The following is a 20,442-nucleotide window of genomic DNA, read 5'->3' on the forward strand; positions in this document are numbered from 1 at the left end:
GGGGTGTTGGTGTCTATGTGTTGTGGGAGAGGATGGGGGTGTTGGTGTCTATGTGTTGTGGGAGAGGATGGGGGGGTTGATATCTGTGTGTCATGGGGGAGTGTGGGGGGGGTTGGTGATGTGTCTGTGTGTGTTGTGAGGGAGGTTAGTGTCTGTGTGTGTTGTGGGGGAGGGTGGGGGGATTGGTGTCTGTGTTGTGGGGGGATTGGTGTCTGTGTTGTGGGGGGATTGGTGTCTGTGTTGTGGGGGAGTATGGGGGGTTTGGTATCTGTGTGTGTTGTGGGGGAGGGTGGGGGGTTGGTGTCTGTGTGTTGTGGGGGAGTATTGGGGGGGTTGGTATCTGTGTGTGTTGTGGGGGAGTGTGGGGGGTTGGTGTCTGTGTGTTGTGGGGGAGTATTGGGGGGGGTTGGTATCTGTGTGTGTAGTGGGGGAGTGTGGGGGGGGTTGGTATCTGTGTGTGTTGTGGGGGAGTATGGGGGGTTTGGTATCTGTGCGTGTTGTGGGGGAGGGTGGGGGGTTGGTGTCTGTGTGTTGTGGGGGAGTATGGGGGGTTTGGTATCTGTGCGTGTTGTGGGGGAGGGTGGGGGAGTATGGGGGGTTGGTATCTGTGTGTGTTGTGGGGGAGTATGGGGGGTTTGGTATCTGTGCGTGTTGTGGGGGAGGGTGGGGGGTTGGTGTCTGCGTGTTGTGGGGGAATGTGGGGGGTTGGTGTCTGTGTAGTGGGGGAGTATGGGGGGGGTTTGGTATCTGTGTGTGTTGTGGGGGAGTGTGGGGGGTGGTGTGTGTGTTGTGGGGGAGTGTGGGGGCTGGTGTGTGTGTTGTGGGGGAGTGGGGGGGGTGGTGTGTGTGTTGTGGGGGAGTGGGGGGGCTGGTGTGTGTGTTGTGGGGGAGGGTGGGGGGTGGTGTGTGTGTTGTGGGGGAGGGTGGGGTGGTTGGTGATGTGTCTGTGTGTGTTGTGAGGGAGGTTTGGGGGGTTGGTGAGTGTGTACATGTCGTTGAGGGAGACGGGGGTGGACATACTATTTTTGAAGCCACATACCAGTTTTTTATAACTTCTGCCTTTACTGTGACATGTAGAAGTAATATATTCCAGTGAGGCTTCCATGGCGTGTCCAGTAAACAGAGCAAACTGTCTCTCATTTCTAGTAATGTCAGTGCTTGGTTTTATATATATATTATTTTCTGCAGGAGAATCCTGCAACTGTGATTGTTCAAATAGATTATAACCATTTTGCACTTACAAAACATCAGTAAATTTAGGTTTGAAGGTCTTTGTAAATTATTGGTCACAATCAGATTTGCCCAGATGAAATTGATGGAACTAGCTTTGGTTAATGTCATTATGCTAATGTTATCAATTGGAGATGATTCACTCGATTTCTTTTTATGATGTTTTGTTAATGTGATCAACTCTGCCTCTCATCTAAATTGTAGACTTTTAGACTAACTCGCACTGAGCACCAACAACTGACTCCTTTTTGATGTACACCTCTCTGGCAAAATTTAATAGACATGTTACAAAATTGGTAGTTATTTCTGGTACATCCTACAGCCAGTAGTCAGTAATTCAGATGCAAGACAACAGCCATCATTGTAAAAGAGTTTCATGTCGATTCTGCTCACCTCTGCACACCTTCGACTGGAGGCAGCGAAGATGATGGTGGAGGAAGGGAGGTTGGGGGCTGGAACTCTCATGACTTTTCCGATGTCTCATGATGCACGAGGTAGACAAGGCATATGCTGTGTCTGTTTCCAAAACTGGATCTCCTGATTTGATTTGATTTATTATTGTCATACGTATTAGTATACAGGGAAAAGCATTGTTTCTAGCGCACTATACAGACAAAGTATACTGTTCATAGAGAAGGAAAGAAGCGTGTGCAGAATGTAGTGTTACGGTCATAGCTAGGGCATAGAGAAAGATCAACTTAATGCAAAGGGAGTCCATTCAAAAGTCTGACAGCAGCAGGGAAGAAGCTGTCCTTGAGTCAGTTGGTACGTGACCACAGACTTCTGTATCTTTTTCCCGACGGAAGAAGGTGGAAGAGAGTATGTCTGAGGTCCGTGGGATCCTTAGTTACGCTGGCTGCTTTGCCGAGGCAGCGGGAAGTGTAGACAGAGTCCTGGCAAAGGTCACCAGCCTGTTGCCAGAGGGGTATCACTCCCCATCAAGCATGGCTGACCCAGGAGTTCTCACATTCTAACTGTCTGCCATAGGCGTATTGGAAAGGTTTCCAGGTGAATAGTCCACCTGTTTGGCCATCTGGTGAATGCACTTCCTCAGCAGTCGAGTCTGAGAGTGGGTCTTGAACTCAGAGATTCCAGCTCAGTGTCAGGGATGCTACGCCCACTGTGCCACAAGGCCTCCTCCAAATGAGGAAGCAGTAAAGGTAAAGATGAGTGAGTTCAATGGCAATTGCAGAAGTATTGTGGAGCATTGAAGAACAAAGGCCAGCAATTGCCAGTTAGAGTGTGCTGTGCCTTGGAAGGGATCCTTTGCTGCAATGGGTTACATTCCTAACTCTGAGCCAGAAACCTTGGGTTGAAGTCCCACTTCAGGACTTAATGGCCATGAATGATGCATTCATAACATAGCCAAACAGGCAGATTATTCGCCCACATATTAATATGCCTGATAGCAAGTGATTGAGAGCAAACAACTTTCTTGGTCAGACTTACTGCACAAGGCCATGGCAAACCACAGCAGTACTTTGCCAAACTTAAGCATGGAGCAGATTATAAAAGAGGAGGTGGTGTTACATAATTAATTACGGAGTCAGTTACTAAAGTAAGGAGGGACGGGATCTTGAAAGGGTCTTCATATGAGGTTTTGTGGGTAGAGCTTAGGAATAAAGAGGGGGCAGTCACATTGCTGGGAGTGTATTTTAGGCCCCCACATGGTCAGTGAGCAATACTGGAGTGAATTCATTGAGGTGTGTAAAAGTAAAAAATTATAGGGTAATTAGATTAGAGAAATTCAACTTCCCCAACTTTAATTGGGATGGTCATGATGTAAAGGCTTTAGGGGGGTGAATTCAGGAGAGAATTTTTTTTTATGTCAATATGTAAAAGGTCCAACAAGGGACGACATGGCACTGGATCGAATTCTGAGGAACCAAGCCGGGAAGGTGTTTGTTTGGCAGTGAGGGAGCATTTTAGTGATAGTGACCACAATGCAGTACGATGGTCTGCGAAATGCGGGTATGCTTCGGGGGAGGTGTGTGTGTCTGTGTGGGTGTGTTGATTACATGGAACGAACATTCACGGCTATGGGCCAAGTGCTGGGAAGTGGGATTAATATAAATTTAGTTTTGTTGGTGCACATTCGATGGGCTGAAGGGTCTTTTTTCTGCTCTTAGTTTTGAATCACTTATCAACAGTTGATGAATGAAATGTCCAGGAAGAGCTTGTTTTAATTTATCAGGATCCCTCTTGATTTTTCACCATGTCTGATCTTCTTTCCACTGCTGTTCACGTAGCTCAAACCCATTTCCTTGTCTCATTGACATTTTTTTCTTGGTTTGAACTTATTTGGCAGTATTTCCGGCGTCAGTGGAAAGTAAAAACTGGTGCAGTGAATCTCTGAAGAGCCCCTTTCACGCTGCTTATGTAGAGGAGTTTTACCCCCAGGACGTTTTGACAGTTATGTACTGTAACATGTTTAAGGCATGCTTTCAATTATAATCCTTTAATACCTGCTTCTGAAGGTCATTCGACTTTGAGGGTCAAATTGCAACGAGAGCACAGAGCTATTAGAAGTACAGTAACCCATCCATTCCCCGCCTCACCAACCCTCTATAGATTGATTTATGATGCATGTTCCTTTAGTAACTGTGATGATTTCCTTGCGAAAGAACCAATCTGAGTTTGTGACACTTCAGTCAGCATTCAGAATCAAAAGGATTTTGCCAAGGTGTTAACACTGAACTAGAATAGCATAGCCGGAAAATTGTAAATTATTGAATTTTTCATGTAAAGTCCGGCTCCCCTGCGATTCGCGTCATCCCGTGTATTAATGATTGAAGAGATTTTTAATGCGTGCACCATCGTGTATATATCCCACCAGACGCAAGATTCAGAGTACAGAATGACTCAGCTAGCTAGAAATCTCACTGTGCTTCAGAGTAATCCAATACAATTTGTACGGAAAGTAAAGATGATTTCGCTGCAGTCGATGTGTGATTTTTATACCAGCTTTCTATATACTTTAAAGTGATTTACAGTTTAAGTGGCAAAATCTGACTGAGAGCCTGCAATTTTCAGAGGCCTGAAGTCTTCAATTTAAATCTCTAATTGGGGAACCTTTTCGGAAAGGTGTTGCCTTCTTGTCAGGTGTCAGCGCCTGCTGAGAATCCTCTGATATTCTGATTAGGAATGTTAATGACACTGTTTGTTATCACAAAGAAGGCAAAAACTACCTGTCTGGTTACGGGAGGTAGAACCATTGACAAAATAAACACCGGAATTCTACCGCCCCGCCCACCACGGAATCGGAGCAGGCAAGGGGAGTTCAATGGAAACGCTTGTTGAACTCGGTTGGATTTTCCAGCCTTGGATCGAGCGAGGCTGTAAAATCCCGCTCAAAGGGCTCAGGTGAATACGGAAAAAAGCGTGGGCCGAGTTCTCCGGTTGCTCACGATGGGGGGGATTCTCCAGTGGGAATTCCCGTTGACAGCGACGGGACCAGAGAATCCAGCCACTAGCAAACACCGCGCCACTTCCCGCCGACGGGATACCGGCAGCTGGGAGGCCGGAAAACCTTGCCCCATTGTCTCAGTGAAAATCAAAGTATCTTAAATATCAAATCAGATTCTGGAAGCCTGCAGGAACAAAAAGTAGGAGAGGATATTTGCGCAAGTCATCAACTTTAAGGCCTCCGACTGCGTTACAGATTCCATCTCTCTGTCAGATTGGAATGAAAATGTTCTTTTGACCGTTTCATTTGGAATATATTCCAGGCTCAACAATCTCTTGTGGCATTGCGTACAGATAGAGAAGGGAAAGAAGGGGGTCAGAGTGAGAGGCAGAGGGGGGAGAGGTGTGTGTGGTAGTTTGGGAAGGGGAGGGGGGGAGGATGAGAAGGTTATTGTAATGTATTATTCTAAAATAATGATATGGAAGTAAACCTCCATTTTTCATGTTGGAGAAAGCTGACCTGAAGTCAATGAGAGAGCAGCAGCTGGACAAGTCAGTGGCAGTAGAGCAGATAAATGGTACAAAGTGGGCCAGCAGTGAACACTGCTCTGAACTATCTAGAGACACCAGTAATATAGGGCCAGAGGAGACAGGGGGGAACAGGAGCAGCAGGGGCGGGGAGAGCTGAGGAACAGAAGTGAGGATGGGTGGCACAGTGGTTAGCATTACTGCTTCACAGCACCAGGGACCAGGGTTCGATTCCCCACTTGGGTCACTGTCTGCGCGGAGTCTGCACATTCCCCTGTGTCAGTGTGGGTTTCTCCCAAGTTCTCCGGTTTCCCCTCTCAGTCCGAAAGACTGTGCTGGTCAGGTGTGTTGGCCACGCTAAATTCTCCCTCAGTGTACTTGAACAGGCACTGGAGCGTGGCAGCTAGGGGATTTTCACAGTAAATTCATTGCATTGTTAATGTAAGCCTACTTGTGACAATAATAAATAAAATAAACAGATCTTGTCAGTGGGGAAAAGAGAATGGCTAATCAGCCAAGGGAACAGGTAACAACAGCCAACTAGGGTCCAGCATGAATCAGAAATAGGCTGTTGTAAAGGTAGCAGCTTCAATAATCGTATAGCATCATAGAAGAATTGTCGAATTCCTACAGTGCAGTAGAGGCCATTCGGCCCATCGAGTCTCCAGTGACTCTCCTGCAGAGCATTTTTCCCAGGATCTTCCCACCTCCCCCCCCATCCCTGTAACCCCACACATTTATCATGGCTAATCCCATTAACCTACACAACTTTGGACCATTATGGGCAATTTACCGTGACTCAATCCACTGACCCTGTACATCTTTGCGGTGTGGGAGGAAGCCGGAGCACCCGGAGGAAACCCACGTAGACACGGGGAGAGTGTGCAAACCCTACACAAATAGCGTGGAGGAAATGGGAAGGCCAGAGGCTCTGGAGGGCAAACTGAGGTTGTCAGGAAAAATCTGCTGTGAGAAGAGATTCAAAGATTAGATTTCAAACCAATTGGTGGCTACCTGGTCTCTTGTAGGGCAGCATAGTTAGCATTGCTGCCTCACAGCGCCAGGGTCCCAGGTTCAATTCCGGTCTCGGGTCACTGTGTCTGTGTAGAGTTTGCATGTTCTCCCTGTGTCTGCATGGGTTTCCTCTGGTTTCCTCCCACAGTCCAAAGATGTGCAGGTTATGTTGATTGGACATGCCTAGTGTCAGGGGATTAGCAGAGTAAATTTGTGGGGTTGCAGAAATAGGGCCTGGGTGAGATTGTGGTCGCTATAGATTTGATGGGCTGAATGGCCGCCTCCTGTACTGTATAATTCTATGATTGTGTCAGCCAGGAGGGCTGATGGAAAGGACATGAACCAAAAACTACTCCAGAGAGCCACCACATGGCTGTAGAATGGGAATGCAGCAGCAGTGAACAAAGTGCAGTGGTGCAAACTGTCACATAGCGTTGAAACATCTTATTAGGCCAGCATCACTACAGATGTTACAAGAGTAATGTTACATTGGACATGTCAATGGGATCTGGCAGAGCATATCAAATTTAATAATTATACATAGTCCACTGGAACTGCTGGTCTGAAGGCAGTTAGCTTGTATACTCATGCCTGCACTCTTCACTACACCAGGCTGCTTTTGTGCTTGTTCGAACAGCTAGTTAGATGGAATTGTTGCCTAGAGCAGGTTAACTGCCCACACTCTCAGCGGGCAATGGAATATGAAATGAAGAGCCTACAAATGTAAAGAAATTACAACATGACTTGCAAGAAAGCATGTCATTAAACAGGCATTCAGCAGCAAAGCCTAACCGCCTGTGCAGGATTTGTTTGGGGGTTTCTGTTGCTTTCAAGAGGAAAGGGGTAGTTGCATTTCCCTCGTGCTTTAGCATGTCGCCGAAGTGTCTGAAAGTGTTTCACACACACAGTTGTATTTGGGGTGTTGTGACCACTTAAGAGATGGTGGAGGTTATTCTACGTGCAGAATGTCCCGTAATCAGCAAAGGGATAGTAATCATTCATCCGTGTGTTACTGGCTAAGGGAGGATTTTATTTTGCCCTGAATACTTGCACTTTCCTTAAATGTGCAGCAGAACTTTTTAATATCATCCTGCAGGGAATGATGGGATTCTGGTTTTATCTAAAATCCAAACCCACCCAGCATTTGTCTGTCAAAAATATCAGTGTCACAAGTAGGCTTTATATTAGCATTGCAACAAAGTTATTGTGAAAAGCCAGATATTATAATAAATGTTAGTTATAATAAGTTTCCTTTAAAAATATCTCCATCGTTTTATATCTGGGACAAATGCATTTACCTCCTCTGTGGGTTAACGGTGCATTAACTACTCAAGTGATTCCCTACCTCAGATTGGAAAATTAAGTTGCCATTTCTGCTGTCACATTATTTCAGATGCTCTCTTGCCCCTTTTTTGTAAATTCTTGTGATTGACCTCTGAGTCCCATTTACCTTCGTCATGAGGGTAAACGTTGTCGCAGTTTCAGCTTTTCCAGTACCATATTTCCAATGCACTCTGGCCAACTTAATCTGACAGTAAAGATGTGCGGGTTAGGTTGATTAGCCATGCTAAAATTGCCCCTTAGTGTCCTGAGATGAGTAGGTTAGAGGGATTAGTGGATGAATATGTAGGGATATAGGGGTAGGGCCTGGATGGTATTGTGGTCGGTGCAGACTCAATGGGCCAAATAGCCTCTTTCTGCACTGTCAGGTTTTTATGATTCTATTTGTAAGAAACTGGAGCACCTGGAGGAAACCCATGCAGACATGGGGAGAATGCGCAAAGTCCACACAGACAGTGACCTGAAGTTGGAATTGAACCTGGGTCCCTAACGCTGTGAGGTAGCTGTGCTAACCACTGTGCCGTTGCTTCTTCATTGAGCAACAAATAAAGAGTATTTATTCAGGTAGGAGAAAGCTGGAACCCGCAAAGAATAATCTTATACTTCAGCAAAATTAATAGTAAACACCGAGTCCCTCAAAGCCTGAAAGCCCATAAATTCCTGTTTCCCTCATAATCCTAAACTCTGCTGAGACCCCTATTTCCCAACACCAATCACAAGTCTCTTGGTCAAATTTAGCCAGTGATTACCACACCGCACAATTTACCAAGACTTGGGAACGTTCTTCAATTCAGGGAAGAAAACAATCTTTTGCACAAACTGGCTTTTGCCTTCAGCATTTCATCTCCAGTTGAGCTGTTTCCTAAGGATGGTTGCCCCTCCTCCACCCCCCCACCCCACCCCCACTCTTGTGTTGCCTTCAGCCCCTAATCTCTAGCTGAACTGCTTCCTAGGGATGGCTGCCTCGTCTTTCTTGCTGCTGCCTCTTCAACACCACATCTGTGTCTAAGCTGCTTCCTGACTCTCAGCACTGTGACTACGAATTTGTATCAATTGCAAAGAACCCCCATTACTTATTAGAAACATAGAAAAATAGAAACTAGAAACAGCAATGGGCCATTCGGCCCTTCGAGCCTGCTCCACCATTCATATTGATCAGGGCTGATCATTAAATTCAACATCCTGATCCCACCTTACCCCCCATATCCCTTTAGCACAAAGAGCTATCTCGAATTTCTTCTTGAAATCAGACAACATTTTGGCCTCAACGCCATTCTGTGGTAGTGAATTCCACAGATTCACCACCCTCTGGGTGAAGAAATTTTTCCTCACCTCAGTTCTATAAGATTTATCCCTTATCTTCAAACCTTAACCCTTAGTTCTGGACTCTCCCACCATCAGGAATGTTCTTTCTAAATCTCCCTGTCGAACCCTGTTAGAATTTTGTAAGTTTCTAAGCGATCCCCTCTCCTTTTTCTAAACTCCAGTGAATATAATCCCTAGCCTCTTCTCATATGACAGATCTGCCATCCCAGGAATCAGCCTGGTAAACCTTCACTATATTCCCCTCATAGTAAGGATATTCTCCCTCAGATAAGGACACCAAAACTGCACACAGTACTCCAGGTATGGCCTCATCAATGCCCTGTACAAATGCAGCAAAAAAATCCCTATACAAACCCTCTTTCTTTAATTGCTGCCCAGGCACAGCAGTTTGATTTCACTTGTTCATTTTAATAGCATCCTACCATTTTGTGACAGCCTGTCAGGAGAAAGAATAGACTTCTCTGTGGGCATAGCCCTGTATGGCATAGAGGAAGAGGAGGAAGCACACACTATATGGTTTTAGCAAAGGAGAGCCAGCTGTGATTTGAGAAGGATGCAGTTTACCAAATATTGTTCCCTTGTACAAACAGGAAGATTGGATGCACCTTTCCCAGGAGTTGTACATAAGAAGAGTGTACATTGACAAAGAAGTGATTGAGTAGTTTTGTCAATGTTAACTACTTCAAGGGGACATGCAGTCATGTTCATCTGATCATGGGGTGGCACAGTGGTTAGCACTGCTGCCTCACAGCGCCAGGGACCTAGGTTCGATTCCCAGCTTGGGTCACTGTTTATGTGGAGTTTGTACGTTCTCCCCGTGTCTGCGTGGGTTTTCTCCCACAATCCAAAGATGTGTGGTTTGGGTGGATCGGCCATGGTAAGTTGCCCCTGATTGTCAGGGGGACTAGCTAGGGTAAATGCATGGGGTAACGGGGATAGGACCTGGGTGGGATTGTAGTCGGTGCAGATTTGATGAGTCGAATGGTCTCCTCCTGTCGGATTCTATGATTCTCTGATCACGTTGCTCGAGGGATTAGAGAAAGCAGAAAAATGGGTGGAACGTGCTGACACGCGAGTGTAAATTCTCGGTCAGTAACCTGGCGTCCAGCCAACAGTCCTGTCAAATATCAGAAACCGCAAAGTGGACATCGAAAGACCTAGGATTCAGTTATTCATTTGCAGCATTAATCAGGGAATAGATTTGGATTCACATCCAGTATTTTTGCAAGACTATTTGAAAACGGCTACAGAAAGACAACAGTTGCTTTATTTGCTTACTGAATGTGTATTTTCTGGACATGTGCGATTTTATGCAGAAAGAATTAATGAAGTGCCGGTGGCATTGTATTGGGAATGAGACGTTGCTGTCAGGTGCAGTGCAATTAATTTAATTAAGCTATCCAGCAGTACAGATGCTGCTCCAATGTATAATGTATAACAATGCTGAATTTCAAGTTGCTTTTTAAATTGTCAAGAGGCCGACATTGAATGTTAATACAGAAGCAAAATAGCCTGCTGGAGATATGGAATAAAAACAGGAAAGGCTGGAAATGCTTAGCGGGTCAGGCAGCAACTGTGGAGGGAGAAACAAGAGTAACCATTTTGGGCCATGACTTTTTGGTTGAAGCTGGCCAAAGTTAGACATGGCAGCGGGCTTTAAGAGACAGAAAAATGGGAGTGGGAAAGAAACAAAGGGGAAGGCCTGAGATGGTCGGAAGAGGAGAGATTAAAGGACAAAAGGGATGATAAAGAGAAAAGAGGGGCCCAGAGGAGGTGTAAGTGGCAGCAGCCAAATCATTATCAGCAGCTGCTGTCTGTTTAAACTGAGAGCAGTGATTACGACTCAACATGTTGAACTCGAGTTCGCCCGGAAGGCTGTAAATTGCCTAAAGGAATGATGAAGAGCTGTTCCTTGAACTTCATTAGAACTGTGTAGCAAGCCGAGGACGGTGAGATCAGAGTGCAGTTGGGATGGAGAATATTAAGTGACCAGCAGCTTGGGATGGTGCATGAATATTAATAGATGTGCAGTCCGGCTTCTCAATTTATTCTCAATTAGAATGCAGGCTATAAAACTGATTCCTTCATGTCTGATAAAAAAACAAGAGCAACTTGTATTCATTCAGCAAAACGTCCCTCGGGGCCGAGCAAAGATGTTGAATATTTGACACTCTGCCACAGAAGACGAGGGCAGGGCATTTGGCCTAAAGACAGAGGAGCATCTTAAAGGGGAATGTGTGTTCAAATTATGAAATTTAGATTTAATAAACCTTTGTGTTTAAAAATGATGGGACGGGTTGAATCGATGGAGAATATTTCCTGTTGTCAGGAGAAAGGGAGCATCAATATAATATTAAGTGGAACACAGCAAGAGATCTTTACGCATGGGCCAGAATTTCACACTTTCCCATTGTTGGATTTTCCAAGTTCCCACCACAGTAACAAAGCAATTTTACACTGGAACAGGCAAGACTTTGGATGGGAAGCCGGTCCTTGCCCCACTTGAGGCCCTTAAGTGGTCAGTTATGGGCCACCTCAGGGCTGTTTCCCACCTAGCCTCAATTTTAGGCCAGCAGAAGGATTAAACCTCCATGGAGGAAGTGGGCCTGGATCACAACCGTCCAGAGAGTCAGTGAGGAAAGTATTCCTGCCAACTCTGATAGACCTGCTGCCATTTCAGTGCATCCACATTTGGGAGCAACTCCTGCCTTGGAGAGCTGTCAATCAGATTGCCCAGCAGCTCTCACGTCCCCTCCATGCACAGCGCTGCAGTGGCCAGAAGAGGCACTACAGTGCCGAGCGTGGGACTAAGTGCAGGGAGCCAGTAGCAGGATAAGTGGTAAGGGTCTTGGCGAGAAAAGGGTAGGGAATACCTCTTGAGTTGGGAGAGGGGGAACATGAGAAGAGTGGGAAGGGATGTGTGTTTAATTGAGGGATAGACCCATGGGGTGAAGTGGGGTGAGAGGTCAGGAGGTGTCTAGTCATGAGGGGAGGGAACCCTCAGCTAGAAGGGGGCTTTGGACAGACACACCACCACCTCTCTCTCACCTAAGATTGAGACCAGTAATTTTGTTTTTACTTCCTGCCCTCAGCTATCCAGCACCCAAAGTAAAAATGGAGGTTGAATGGGAAAATGTCCTTAATTGGTCCTTAAGTAGCCACTTAGGAACCTTACTGGGGCAAGGGCAGGATTCTCGCCCAAGACCCTGCCCACGCCATCAAAAGATTGTCAGAATTATAGTGGGTAGGACAGATCCATGCAAAGGTCCATTGACCTCGGGCAGGAATTTCCAGTCCTGGGGTAAGCTTGGCTGGAAAATCCCACCCTCAGTGTCAGTGGGATTGGTCGGGTAAATATTGGGGTTACAGGGATAGGATCTGTGTGGGATTGTTATTGGTGCAGACTCAATGGGCGGAATGGTCTCCTCCTGTCCTGTGGGGATTCTATGATATCTTCTCTGTGAGGGGTGGGGGGGGCGGCACTTACTCACTGAATGAACTTGAGGAACCAGATTATGCTCTTGCGTTGTTTCGCAGTTAATTTGTAGAACCTGTCTCTCTTGCAGCCTCCAGAGAAGGAAGTTGCTCTCCCCCGTCAGGTTGGTAACAAGACTGAATGTGGACTGCTGGGACTGGTCTTGGACTTGAAGCGAGATTACCAAACTGTTCGAGATCACACACCAGAAGAGAAGCTCTACAAAGTCTACACTTTCAACTCTGAGAGAAAGTCCATGAGTACTGTCATCAAAATGCAAGATGGAAGCTTTCGAATGTACAGCAAAGGAGCCTCAGAAATCGTCTTAAAAAAGTAAATCCATTAAAACAATACAAAATGCACACACTTCAAAATGAAAAGATGTTTTTATGATCTTTTATTTGTAATAGTTGGAATAAACAAAGCTGTATTTACACTTAAACCCTGGAAGCTGTTTTACAGCATTCTGGCACAATGGTGAGCATTGCTGCCTCACAGCGCCAGGGACCTGGGTCCAATTCCAGCCTTGGGTCAGTGTCTGTGTGGAGTTTGCAGTTCTCCCTGTGTCTGCGTGGGTTTCCTCTGGGTGTTCCAGTTTCCTTCCACAGTCCAAAGATGTGCAGGTTAGGTTGATTGGCTAAGCTAAATTGACCCTAGTGTCAGGGGGACTAGCAGGGTAAATATGTGGGGTTATGGGATAGGGTCTGGGTGGGATTGTGGTCAGTACAGAGTCAGTGAGCTGAATGGCCTCCTTCTGTGCTGTGGGGATTCAATGATACACGAATCCTCAGGTTGTAATGTAAGTGCACTTGGTTCTATCAATGTGTTGTAAAGGTGGTGATCACACAAGTCTGTGCAGGAAAACACAGGTTAATTGGCCATGCTAAAATTGCCCCTTAGTTAGAGGGATTAGCGGGTAAAAATACATAGGGATAGGGGGTAGGGCCTGGTGGGATTGTGGTCGGTGCAGACTCGATGGGCCAAAGGGCCTCTATCTGCACTGTAGGGTTCTATGATATTCTATGAACATAATTGGTCACCTTGGATGAGATTTTCCAGCCTCCCAGCCACGTGTTTCCTGCCGGCGGGAGGTGGTGCGTTGTTTGCTAGCGGAGGGATTCTCTGGTCCTGCTGCTCTCAATGGAAACTCCCACTGACGACACCCCACATCTGCAGGAAACCCGCAGGCACGGGTGCACTGTCGGCAGGACTGGAAAGTCCCTGCTCGTGTGAACGGCTGGAAAATTTTGGCCGAGGGTTTGGAGCTCGACTACTTCCTTCCATCATGTGACAGTGTGGTAAGAGCCTGACAGAGAGGTGCTGGGGTGATCCACTGAGGTTCTACTTTGAGATTCGTTGTCAGGGACAACAGAGAGTGAAGTCCAGCATTACAGTGTGACTGTGCTCTTCCTGAGCCTGTTGTGTTCCAGTCTCCACCAGTGTTAACAATTTTCTTTCTAAATGGACATATTCATACATATAGAACTCTACAGTGCAGAAAGAGGCCCTTCAGCCCATCGAGTCTGCACCGAACACAATCCCACCCAGGCCCTACCCCCATATCCCTACGTATTATACCCACTAATCCCCTCTAACCTACACATCCCTGGACACTAAGGGGCAATTTCTTAGCATAGCCAATCAACCTAACCCGCACATATTAGGCTACTTTCATACGGCTGGCTATACTTGGTAAACATTCACAACACCTTTTTTTCCTATTATAGATGCTCAAACATCCTGAACGCTGCTGGAGAGGCACGGGTCTTCAGGCCTCGAGACCGTGACGAGATGGTAAAGAAGGTCATCGAACCTATGGCTTGTGATGGATTGAGGACCATTTGCATTGCCTTCCGTGACTTCCCAGGGAGTCCAGAGCCTGAATGGGACAATGAGAATGACATATTAATGGACCTAACCTGTATTGCTGTAGTTGGCATTGAGGACCCAGTGAGACCAGAGGTAAGTAATTCAAAATAAAATCTGCAATCTGCTTTGCCCGAAAGGTGAATATTTAGATTGAGAGCTTTCATGATAGAAGCACGCAGGTTAAATCACCAATGGATAAAAATCATGGTTCATTAAAAACCAATATAAAGATGCGGGGGCACATAGAAGCAGGAGTAGGCCATTTGGCCCTTTGAGCTTCCGCTGCCATTCATTATGATCATGGCTAATTATCCAACTCAATAGCCTGATCCTGCCTTCCACCGTATCCTTTGATCCCCTACATGTCAAGTGCACCTAACTCCTGCTTGAAAACATACACCCTCCCTCCCCACCTCAGGAATCAGAGCAGGCAAGGGGCGGAACATGGAGAGGCCCTTTGGCCTCGGGTGGGATTTTACAGTTTCAGGACAAGCGAGGTTGTAAAATCCTGCCCACAATGTTTTGTCCTCAACTGCTTTTTGTGGTAGCAAATTTCACAGGCTCACCATTCTCTAGGTGAAGGAATGTTTCTGCATCTCAGTCCTAAAAGATTTTCCCCATATCCACGGACCGGTTCTGGAGTTCTCCACCATCTGTAACGTCCTTCCCGTATCTACCTGTCTAGTCCTGTTCGAATTTGATAGGTTTCAATGAGATCCCCCCTCATTTTCCTAAACTCCAGCGAATTTAATCCTAACTGATTCAATCTCTCTTCATACATCAGTCCTGCCACCCCAAGAATCAGTCTAGTAAACCTTTCCTGCACTCCCTCTACAGCAAGAACATTCTTCCTTAGATAAAGAGACCAAAACTACACACAGTATTCCAGGTACAGCCTTACCAAGGCCCTGTATAATTATATCAAAACATCCTGACTCCTGTACTCAAATCCTCTTACTGAAGGCCAATGTAATATTTGCCATTTTACTGCCTGTTGCACCTCATAGATGTAATCATAGAGAAGAATCCCTACAATGCAGATGGAGGCCATTTGGCCCATCTAGTCTGCACTGACCACAACCCAGACTCTACCGCTGTTACCCCATGTGTTTATCCTCTAATTCCCCGGCAATAAGAGTCAATTTAGCATGGCCAATCCACCTAACCAGCACATCTTTGAACAGTGGGAGGCAACCGGAGGAAATCCATGCAGACTCTGCACAGACCCAAGTCAGGTATTGGACTCGGGTCCCTGGCTAACCCAGGGGGAGGCAGCAGTGCTAACCACTGTGCCACTGTGCCTGCATGCTTGCTTACAGAGACTAGTGTACAAGGACACTCAGGTCTTGTTGCACATTCTCCTCTCTTATTTTGTAGACATTCAGATAATAATCTGCCCAGTTTTTGTGTCATGACATCCTATAATTCGAGTGATTTAACAACCTCCGACAGAAAACAGCATGAAGTGAAAAAGTGGAGTGCTGGAAGTGTGAAATAAAAACCAAAAATGATGGAAATACTCAAAAGGCCAGGTTTTGTCAGGAGAAACTGAGTTAATATTTTGGGTTGTTGATGAGTCATCAGAACACAAAATGAATTGGTTCCACAATAACAAGCAATGGGTTCTGAAATATGATTTGAATTGTCAATATCCACTCGGTGTAGATGTAAAATTCAGGATATATTCCTGTGAGAGTCAAGTGAAGGCTGGTACTTCAATTTGTACACAATTTGAAACATCAGGAAGTCATACAGCTTGATTATATTTTTGGTTGAATATTTGGCAAATTTGGCATATTTTAGTTTGAAGTTCCAGTCTTTTGAATGCGTTCCATAAAATCTTTATTCCTCATGACATTCTTTCTCTTGAGTGAGCACAACACGGACCCAGAGAAATGTTGGAAGCGTTCAGCAGGCCCGTGGGGAGAAACTGAGTTAACATTTCCACTCGATGATCTAGAAAGCTGTCAACCTGATGATCACCTCAGATCTATGGAACATTTCCAGCATTTTCTGTTCTGCTTTCCGATTTCGAGCATCTGCTGTGTTTTTACCTTTTGTTGAAAAATAGATCCAAGTGATTTTTCTGTACGCTACAATAAAACGCTGATAAATAAATAGAATACACATCTGTCAGACCATTAGGAAGTGCTTAGCATGGAAACAATGAAAACAATATCAAAAAAAAATTAATGGTGGCAAATAGTATTGTAGATAGAAAAAGAAGCAATGGATAATTATGTAGCTTACCCACTTACCCATCCATTAAATTTATATAACTCTATAGTGGATGTGTAGAAAGTTTTAGACTCATAGAATCCCTAGTGTGCTGAAGGAGGCCATTTGGCCCATTGAGCCTGCATTGCCAACAATTCCACCCAGGCCCTGTCCCCGTAATCCCATGTATTTACCCTACTCATCTTCCTGACACTCATGGGCAATTTACATGACCAGTCCACCTAATCTACACATCTTTGGAGTGTGGAAAGAAACCCATGCAGGCATGGGGAGAACATGCAAGCCCCACACAGACAGCGACAGAATTGAACCAGGGTCCCTGGTGCTGTGAGGCAGCAGTGCTAACCACTGTGCCACCATGCTGACGGTCACCAGCTGACACCTTGTGGAGTTGTCAACCCAGCTTTCCTTTCATATGCTGCATTTTCCAGCATAGCGCCCTCTACAGTCAATCTGATGTGTATGATGAGCAAGGCCCTTTAACCAGCAAGATTGAATGATCCTCACAAAGCCAAGTTAGGCCTCAAAGTTGGAGGTGTAAAGCAGGAAATGTAAATTAGATTTAAACATACAGAAAGCAAAATGGACGTTGAACATGCAAATGGAATCATGGGAGTGAGACATAAGGGATTGACTGAAAAAAGTTTAGAATGTCATTTTGACAGAATCACAGAATGGTTACATCCCAGGAGGAGGGTATTTGGCTCATTGTTTCTGCATTGGCTTTCCAAATGAACAGCTCACCCAGTACCATTCTCCTGCCTTCTCCCCATAACCCTGCACAATCTTCCTTTTCAGATAGTCTAGTTCCCTTCTGAAGGCTTCAAGTGAACCTGCCTCCACCACACGCTCAGGCAGTGCATCGCAGACCCTAACCACTGGCTGTGTAAACCAGTTTCTCCACATATCACTTTTGCTTGCTTTACCAATTACATTTAATCTGTGCCCTCTCATTTTTGATCTTTAAGAATGTGGGACCAGTTTATGAGCATATAAATTAGAAGCAGGAGTAGCCTCTCAGCCCCTTGGGCCTGCTCCGCCATTCATTAAGATCATGGCTGATCTGATAATACCCTCATCCTGTCTACACTATCCAAACCATCATGATTTTGAATACCTCTTGTAAATCTCTTCTCAACCCTTTTTTCTCCAAGGACAACAGTACTAACCTCTTCAATCTATCTTTGTAACTGAAATTCCTCATCCCTGGAATCATTTTTGTGAATCTTTTCTGCACCTTCTCCAATGGCTTCACATCCTTCCTAAAGTGTGATTCTCAGAACTGGACACAGTAGGCCAGCTGATGCTGAACTTGTGACTTATACAAATTTAACATAGCTTCCTTGCTCTTGTACTCTATGCCCATATCAATAAAGCCCAGGATACTGTATGCTTTATTAACTGCCCTCTCCACCTGTCCTGCAACCTTCAATTACATACGTACATATATACCCAGGTCCCTCTGCTCCTTCAGTCCTATAACCTTGTACCATTTATTTTATATTGTATCTCCTACCAAAATGAATCACCTTCACTTCTCTGCATTTAGACAGTTACATGGGTAATATGGATATAGAAGGATATGGGCCAAATGCTGGCAATTGGGCTTAGCTTCGGGGTTTTAAAAAAAAAGGGAGGCGTGGACAAGTTGGGCCAAAGGGCCTGTTTCCATGCTGTAAACCTCTATGATTCTACGACAAGGCTGCTGTGTGGTACTATATAAAACATCTTTTGTAAGTCCATGCGCACCACATCAGTAGCATCGCCCTCATCAACATCTCTGTTACCTCCTCAAAAAACAATAGCAAGTTACAAACATGATTTCTTCTTAAGAAAGCCATGCTAGCTTTCCTTAATTAACCCATATTTGTCCATGTGGTTATTATATATTTTATCCTGACACCCTGCAATGGGGCAAGCTGCCTCTAAAATAAGGACTTCTGGATTTTTGCCCTTAACTATGTCTGTGTGCGCTCCTGAAGTTATTGTCAGTTTCTTCCATTATAACAGTGATCACTGAAGGCTCACCATTATTCCCATTGTAAGTTCAGAGCCAGTATATGAAAAGATTAGGTAGAAGCAAACAGGCCAGCTCACAGTTTGTGAAATAGAGATCTCAGGCATCCAACCAATAGTCAAAATGAGTCATGCAAGGATCCCATGATTAGGATCCATCAAGGAAAAACTGAATGACTCTTTGTATGTGAGGAGAAAATGAGGGGAGATCTTATAGAAACATATAAGGGCAAAAGAGTAACAAGGGAGAGAGTAGGGCCTCTTAAGGATCAACAAGGTCATCTATGTGCGGATCCACAAGAGATGGGTAAGATCCTAAATGAATATTTCTCATCAGTATTTACTGTTGAGAGAAGCATGAATGTTGCTGGAGCAGACGAGGAAGGAGCATCAGAGAGAAAGCTAAGACTTTACCTGTTAAAAACCTGTTTAAAATAAGTTTAAAGCACTTTGTTCTTTGTAGAACTGTTTAAAGCATTTACTTATTGTATTTACTGCTTTAAGAATTGTGAGGGAGTGATTATCAGGCAGTTGTGGCCCATCAGCTTTAAATCAGCGCCAAGTTTAAAAGGAGGCCTGGTGTAGATAGCGGGCAGCGTCAGAGCGGGCAGCGGAGTGAGAGGGAAGCAGAGTGAGCTATTAGGGCTTAATATCAAAAAGGGCTGGAAGGTAAAAAGGCCAGGTGGAAAGAACAAGGAAAAAAAAAAAATTTTTTTTTTCAAAACTACTACAGCAAGAAACAAGGAAAAAATTTTTTCCCACAACAAATTATATTGAATAATGGAGGGGCATGTGATGTGCGGTTCCTGTATGATGTGGGAACTGGTGGACCCCAGGGTCCTTCCCAGTGACCATGTCTGCAGTAAGTGCAGGTTGCTGGAGGAGCTCCAGCTCAAGGTGGATGAGCTGGCCTCTGAGCTACAGACACTGAGGCTCATCAGGGGGAGAGAGGGTGCTATTGTCAATGGGGTGCAAGTGACATCCACCCCCTCTAGACTGTCTAAATCTAAGGGTCAGGAACAAAAGGGGGCTGCTGGGAGGAGGAAGGGGGGTGAGGAGCGGAGGCCTCAGCCTCTTAATCTGCATAACAGGTTTGAGGTTCTTGCTTCCACTCTGGAAGAGGACGAGGCAGGTGAGGTTGGTGAGCAAACTGCACACGGTACAGTGATGCAGCAGGACATAGGCAAAGAGAAGGGGAAAAGGAACGTAGTAGTGATTGGAGATAGTGGGGTGAAGGGTATTGACACTGTCCTTTGTCACAATGACAAAGTGCACAGAAGGGTGTGTTGTCTGCCTGGTGCTCGGGTACGGGATGTCGCAGCTGGGCTGCAGAGGAATCTGGAGTGGGAGGGTGAGAACCCAGTTGTGGTGGTACATGTGGGTGCCAGTGACGTAGGCAAAGTGCGGACTGAGGATCTGGGGAGGGAGTATGAGAAGCTGGGAATGGAATTAAAAAGTAGAACCGACAAGGTGGTCTTCTCTGGGCTACTGCCTGAACCGAGTGCAGACGGGCGTAGGGTTGACAGGATAAAGGAAGTGAATGGGTGGCTCAGAGATTGGTGTGGGAGGAATGGGATCGAATTTATGGGGCATTGGCACCAGTACTGGGGTAGGTGGGACTTGTTCGGGCGGGATGGGGTTGGTCTGAATCGTGCTGGGACCAGAGTGCTGGCGAATCGAGTAAAGAGGACTGTAGACAGGGCTTTAAACTAATTAGGGGGGGGGAGGGTGCGAGGGTAGGTGATGTTAGGAGGTCTACAGATAAGGATAGGGTACAGGTAAGGGAAGAGGCTGAGGATGTCCCAAGTGGTGGCGTTACGGCAAATAGGGTCCAGAAGAAGGCTGGGATGAAAGCGCTTTATCTGAATGCACGAAGCATTCGGAATAAAGTGGATGAGCTGGTGGCGCAGATCGACACAAATGGATACGATCTGGTGGCCATTACAGAGACGTGGCTGCAAGGTGACAGGGACTGGGAGATGAATGTACAGGGCTATCAA

General features: G+C 45.7%; 1 protein-coding gene across 9 annotated transcripts in view; it reads left to right on the top strand.

Annotated features, from left to right (window-relative positions):
* The window catches only part of atp2b2 (ATPase plasma membrane Ca2+ transporting 2), an 830,803-nt gene that overhangs the window by 690,129 nt on the left and 120,232 nt on the right, over positions 1-20,442 (top strand). For all 9 annotated transcript variants that reach the window (XM_080181822.1, XM_080181828.1, XM_080181801.1 and 6 more), the window contains 2 exons: positions 12,411-12,652; positions 14,047-14,281. In XM_080181822.1, coding sequence (XP_080037948.1) covers positions 12,411-12,652; positions 14,047-14,281 — 477 coding nt within the window. The remainder of the gene's footprint in view (positions 1-12,410; positions 12,653-14,046; positions 14,282-20,442) is intronic.

The sequence above is a fragment of the Carcharhinus amblyrhynchos genome, chromosome 3 (genome assembly GCF_965287045.1).
Source record: "Carcharhinus amblyrhynchos chromosome 3, sCarAmb.v2.hapA, whole genome shotgun sequence".
In the NCBI taxonomy this organism is placed as follows: Eukaryota; Metazoa; Chordata; class Chondrichthyes; order Carcharhiniformes; family Carcharhinidae; genus Carcharhinus; species Carcharhinus amblyrhynchos.